We start from the raw sequence: 6,000 nt of genomic DNA on the forward strand, positions 1-6,000 counted from the left end.
GGCAGAAAGGCATAGGAAGGGAAGACCGAGACCACCAAAGTCCAATTTGACCTGGTTCCTGGCTGCACGAGCCATTTGGTTGCTTTAGAACTGCTTCACCCTTTCAGAATGTTAAAACTAACTTCCTAACGAATCCTTGGGGAGCCGAAATAATCGTGTCAATCAGCACAGCTCCCACTCCCAGGCCCCTGATGGCAGCGGTTATCCTGGAAGGAGCGCGCCCTGCAGGTGCTCCCTTCGCTGCTTGTCACCCCAGGAGTGTGAGCCTGGCGAGCAGGTCAGCTTATAACCAGCAGGTGGCTGGGGAGGGGCAGGCAGGACTCCCAAATGGAAGAGAGGAGGGTGAAGAAAAGGTCTTCATAGCCAGAAAGGGGGCGTGCCCCCCAGGGGAGAGCCGGAGGGAGATGGGAGGTGGGAGGCGCAGAGGATTGAGGTCTGCCAGGGGGAAGGAAAGGAGGGAAGGGAAAAGGGGTTTTATGGGGGAGGGGCTGAATTGGATGCTTACGTTTCCAGAGGAATCATGGCCTGCCCCGACGTGGGGGACGGAGAGGTGCTGGACAGCAGCAGACACAGGATGACTGCGGTCTTCGGCAGCGAGGGCCACAGGCAGCGGGGCATCCTGCCGCAGGCGGGGCGGGGGCCTGGGTGGGCCTGGGGGGTCTGGGCCTGTGCTCCTGCTGTGGTCCGGGTGGGCAGAGGGGAAAGAGCAGCCTCAGACCGTGGGCTCTGTCTGCCTGCTGGCCAGATCCTTGGGACGCCCCAAGCCTCCTGCTTTTTGGGTCCTGGTAAGCCCGGGGTTCCCGGCTTTCAGTCTGGTCTTGTCTGCAATGCCTAGTGGGAGAAGGGGCTTCTCTCTGTCCCGCAGAGAACAGCAACAGAGCAGGCTTCCAGGAGAGGGGCTGACTGTGGCAGGGGAGGCTGTGACAGACGAACCCCTTAATCCACTGGCCTCTCCTCTAATCCCCCGGCTGACAGCAGGGGCGGGCGGGGAGGGGTTGGCAGGAGTGACCTGGGCAGGATTACTCTGATTTCAGAAGACAGGGCTTGCCCATTCCATCGGGGTGGGAACGCATGCTCCTGCTGTAAAGAGGCAGTCTTTCTGGACCCTGTGACACTGGCCCAGGGCAACAGCGGGCGCTTGCCCAGAGCTCTGATTTACCAAGAGCTGGACAACCTCCCTTTAAACTGCAGAGCCGTCCTGGCAGGTCGGTGTCACCCTCCCTGTTTTCAGGGCTGTGAGACCAGGGAGGCTTGGGCACAGGGTTGAATCTAACTCTGGCTCATGGCCCCAGGCCTGCTGCCTTTGGCTGGTTCAGAGGCAATGCCAACATCCTATGTCTCCTCCTCCCACCCCCCCCCACATCGCACACACCTGCTCCTGGTTCCAGTCTAGGGGCACATTTGCCAAGAAGCTGATGTAGCGTCGGGGTCCCTCCCTGCGCAGCAACATGCTCGTAGTCTAGGCCAGTGGTCAACAAACTCATTAGTCAACAGAGCCAAATATCAACAGTACAACGACTGAAATTTCTTTTGAGAGCCAAATTTTTAAAACTTAAACTTCTTCTAATGCCACTTCTTCAAAATAGACTCGCCCAGGCCGTGGTTATTTTGTGGAAGAGCCACACTCAAGGGGCCAAAGAGCCGCATGTGGCTCGCGAGCTGCAGTTTGCCGACCACGGCTCTAGGCAAAAGGAAGATTGACCACAGCTGGTTAAGACTCTGTCTCTCTCCATTCCAGCGCTTCTCTGTCTGATTTCCCCTCAGGTGGGTGGTGTTTCGTGGCTGTGTGCATTTTGGGGATCCAGCTAAGAGGAAGATGAGTGGGGAAGCATTTAATTTGGATTTAGTGGGATATATTTATGTAGCTCACAGTTACTTCCTTGTATAGACAAGTTACCTCCAGTCATACTGGATAGGAACACTGTTATCACCCACAGTGCTGACTGGCCCTGCATCGGGACACCTGGGCGCAGCATGAGTTCATCAGGTGTGAATGTCTTACATGGGAGAGGAGGAAAAACAAGGTTTGAAATACACTGAGCCAGAAGCTAGTATGGAAGAGCCTTCCAAAGATCAAACTAGTAACATTGCCAGGTCCTGGCTGCGTAGCTAAGTTGGTTGGAGTGTCATCTGATATGCCAAGGTTGCTGGTTTGATCCCCGGTCAGGGCACATTCAAAAATCAACCAATGAATGCATAAATAAGTAGAGCAACACATCAATGTTTCTTTCTCTCACATTCTCCCTCCTCTCTCTCTCTCTCTCTCTCTCTCTCTCTCTCTCTCTCTCTCTCTCAAATCTATAAATTAAAAAAAAGAGGAGTGAAAATATATAAAATTGCCAGCAGAGGACTTGGTTCTCTCAAGGCTGGCCAAAACAGCTCTCTCCTGTGAGGAAAGCGGCTGATAGCGAATGTGGGTAGTTATAAACATGCCAAACATTGTCTTCTCTCCCAGTGGGAATTACACAAACTGGAATTTGATCAAAATTCTTGTGTTTGTGGGTCCAAATTGGTAACATACCACATGAGCACTGTATGCGATGTCACATAAAGCATCCCATGTGACAGAGTGCTTCTTAGTCTATCGGAGGCCTCGGGTCCCAGCAAAATCTGCGGGTTCCAGCAGAGTGGCACGCACAGTTGCCACCAACACAGAGAGGTGTCTGAAGGAGTGAGTGTGCCGGTGACAGAACTACACACTCATGGGGAAGCCCATGTTGTAGCACTAGAGGCATCTTGTCACACAATTAGGTGGCCCAGTACACGTGGCAGCGTTTTTTAAATGTGTTTGAATTCTTCCTATGATTGCCTCCATTTCAGATGGATTTTGTATATTTTTCAGAATTACAAGTCATACAAAATTTAGAAAAAGTACTGTAGAGCTGTGTGGGGCAATTAATAAGAATATTTAATTTTCTAGGTTTTGTGATTTTTGTGGTATTTATCTTCTTAAAATTTGTATTTTGGAGTGATTTTTTTTCATTCTAAACAAATATTCTCATTTATATCTATTTTTGCATTTGTAATTTGTATTCTTTTTCTTTTATAGATGACCGCCTCCTAATAATGCAAGCCCCCGACCCTGCAGAACCTGGCCCTGTGCCTCGTTGTAGCGCCTGCTCATCGGAGCCCCTGACTTCCCTAATGTGCTGAGCACAGGAGCTGCTTAGAAGGCTCTACACGCTCCTTGTACTCATTTCGCAAACACAGTGGTGGCCTGGGTTCCCCCAGCCCTTAGACCTGAGTGGGAAGCCCTCAAAGTACTTGTAAAGAAAAGTACTGATGTCACATTGGTGAGGAGAGTAATATTACATCTTTTCAAAGACTGTTAAAGAACAAAAATTCAATCAAGTAAATTTGAGGATCTAACTGGTTTTATTAAATGATTCATGAATTGGGCAGCATCCCACCTCTGGGAGTTGTACAGAATGGAAGGTTATTATAGGCAGAAACTGGATGGGACAAGGAAGTTGTTATTAATGAAAGAGAAGAAAGGATTTTTCTGGCAAGGTTTCAGGGGGAGGCGGGGATCTCATCAGGCAGGTTACCTCAGCTTCCTTGGGGGGATGCAGAGGGCTCACATAGTGACAACTATCTCATTGGCACAGACCAGAGAGTTCCTGACTAAGATTACATTCCTGGAGAAGGTGGAAACTGTACTTAGGTCAGCTACTAAGTCCAGGTTCAGTGTCATGGCTTTAGCACAAGTGACTTCATTTTGGTCCTGTGGTTTTTTTCTTGAACAAGACCTACCAAGGTATGGCACACTACAAGTGTGCCCTAACCACTCACTGTACAGAGAAAAATGCCCTTTAAGTAACTCTAAAATATATGTATTTTATGCTCTATATGCTATGTATGCATTGTTGGCTCTATGAATTGTAGCATGTTAAGACCGTAGCCCCTCTTAGTGCTGTATTGTGAAATGCTAGGGCCTGCGGTAGGGGTGGTGGAGGCGGTGGTGGGGTGGGGGCCGGGGGTGGGGTGAGGGTGCACAGAAGACTTTAGAGCTGAAAATTTTCAGAAAGAGATTTCTTAGCAGGAATAAAATGAAGTGTGGGAGCAGAGCCCAGAGCGAAAGGAGTTATCAGTCCTTAAGAGAGATCTTTGAAACTCAGAGCTTCAGTGGCTCATCCCTTAGCTGTAGCCCAGGATGGCATGTCATTCCTGCCGTTAGCAATTAACTTGTGTTGTGGCTTTATTTTTAAGGGCTCTGAGGGAAAGAGTATTCCAACTTTCTCTTGGTCAGTGCTTCATCTTAAATCCTTTAAATGTAACCCAACCTGACCCCCTTTCCTGGGGCCTCTTCTTGGTGCACCAGCCTCTCACCAGGCACTGGGGAGGTGATGCCTAGAGTTGGAATGAAGATTGGACATGGTGCTTTAGATAAATACTCAAAGTTATCCAGGAAGGCTGGTCTCAAAGAAACTCTCAGCTAGCCCAGCCAGTGTGGCTCAGTGGTTGAGCGTCAACTTATGAACCAGGAGGTCACAGTTCGATTCTCAGTCAGGGCACATGACCGGGTTGCAGGCTCCACCCCCAGTAGGGGCCATGCAGGAGGCAGCTGATCAATGATTCTCATCATTTATGTTTCTCTCTCTCTCTCCCTCTTCCTTCCTCTCTGAAATCAATAAAAACTCTCAGCTAAAGCAAGCTAAGCACTGTGATGCAGAGGGAAGTATTTGGCAGCACAGTGGAGGGGACAATTATTTTTTCCCCTTGGTGGGAAAAAGGGGGAGGGGACATTTCAGGGAAAACTTCACAGTAAAAGGGACATTGGAATTGGGCTTTAAGTAATGAATAGGAGTTCACCAAATGAAGGCTATTGAAGGGATAGTTATAAGGAACAGATGGTACAAGGAACAAAAGTAGAAAACCACAGGCATGCTATCGTGTATATACCTTTTGCGGAATGGTGAGAATATCAGTGTCTGTTACTGCAGACTAAGCTACATTTAGTGGCTTAAAATAAAAGCAATTGTTTAGTTGAGGAATGTGTATTTGGGGCAGGGCCCAGCGGCAAGGCTCTTCTCCACTCCAGGCAGTGTCAGGTGAGGCGGAGTCAGCGAGGATGGTTTACACACACGGCAGGCAGGCAGGCAGGCGACAGGCAGGCCCGGGCTGTGGGCTGGGGACTTGCTGGCTGAAGACGCCATTGTACTCCACAGGGCTGCTTGGATTTCCTCACAGCGGTCCTCCTCCTGCCTTTCTCCTTCCCCTGGTCCCTCCCTGCCCGCCTCCTTCCTCTGCTCCCCGCTTCTGCTCTCTCTTCCCCCTTGGCCGGCTCCCTCCTCGTGCTCCCCTTTCCTCCCTCCCCCGCCACCCTGCACAGCCTTTGCTCTGTTCCTGCTGCCTGTCCACATGATTCACTGGGTCCACTGGCTCCTCAGGAGCTAGGCTGTAGGGCACTCATCTCTGAGCTCTCCCTGCCTGCGCAACAGCAGAACAGACCAAGGGAACTAACCAGAGCTCCAGGCTTAATTCTGCAACAGAGTCTAAGCCAGTATTTCTCAGTACTCCATGTCATTTTTCTTCATTCATGCACAGATATGTACGAGCTCTCATAAGCATGTGTTTGAGGGCCTGTGCCTGGGTCTAGTTTTCCCTTTGGTCATCCAATACCCCCCCCCCCAACCCCTGCTTTAAGGGATAGTGAAGATCAAATGGGGCAATGTAGGTATATTTTGTTGACAGACTATAAAACATCATAGAAGAAATTCAATAAACTTTATTTAGCAATTGAATCATTTTTTTAAAAAAAAATTTTTTTGTAACAGTCAAAGAAAGCTATTTGCTCAGGCCCCAAACTTTGGAGTCAGTTGTGACTCCTCTTTCTCAGGCCTGCTCCATCCTGCTGGCTCTGACTTACAAATACATCCAGAACCTAACCATTCATCCCTTAGCCATTGCCACAACCTGGCCAAGCCTCAGTGTTTAATCCCTGGATTATGGCAACATCCTTCATGCTGCTTATTCTGGATGTCTTCAGTTTGCCCTCCA

The 6,000-nt window shown here is 49.5% G+C and overlaps 1 protein-coding gene across 1 annotated transcript in view; it reads right to left on the minus strand.

The window, feature by feature from the left end:
• CACNA2D4 (calcium voltage-gated channel auxiliary subunit alpha2delta 4) overlaps window positions 1-618 on the minus strand; it is a gene marked incomplete at its 5' end in the record, with an annotated part of 123,392 nt that extends 122,774 nt beyond the window's left edge. The window contains one exon of the mRNA XM_079775701.1: window positions 506-618. Within this exon, the coding sequence (XP_079631827.1) occupies window positions 506-618 (113 nt within the window). The remainder of the gene's footprint in view (window positions 1-505) is intronic.
• Between the last annotated feature and the right edge of the window lie 5,382 nt (window positions 619-6,000).

This window comes from Cnephaeus nilssonii, assembly GCF_951640355.1.
Source record: "Cnephaeus nilssonii genome assembly, chromosome: 6".
In the NCBI taxonomy this organism is placed as follows: domain Eukaryota; kingdom Metazoa; phylum Chordata; class Mammalia; order Chiroptera; family Vespertilionidae; genus Cnephaeus; species Cnephaeus nilssonii.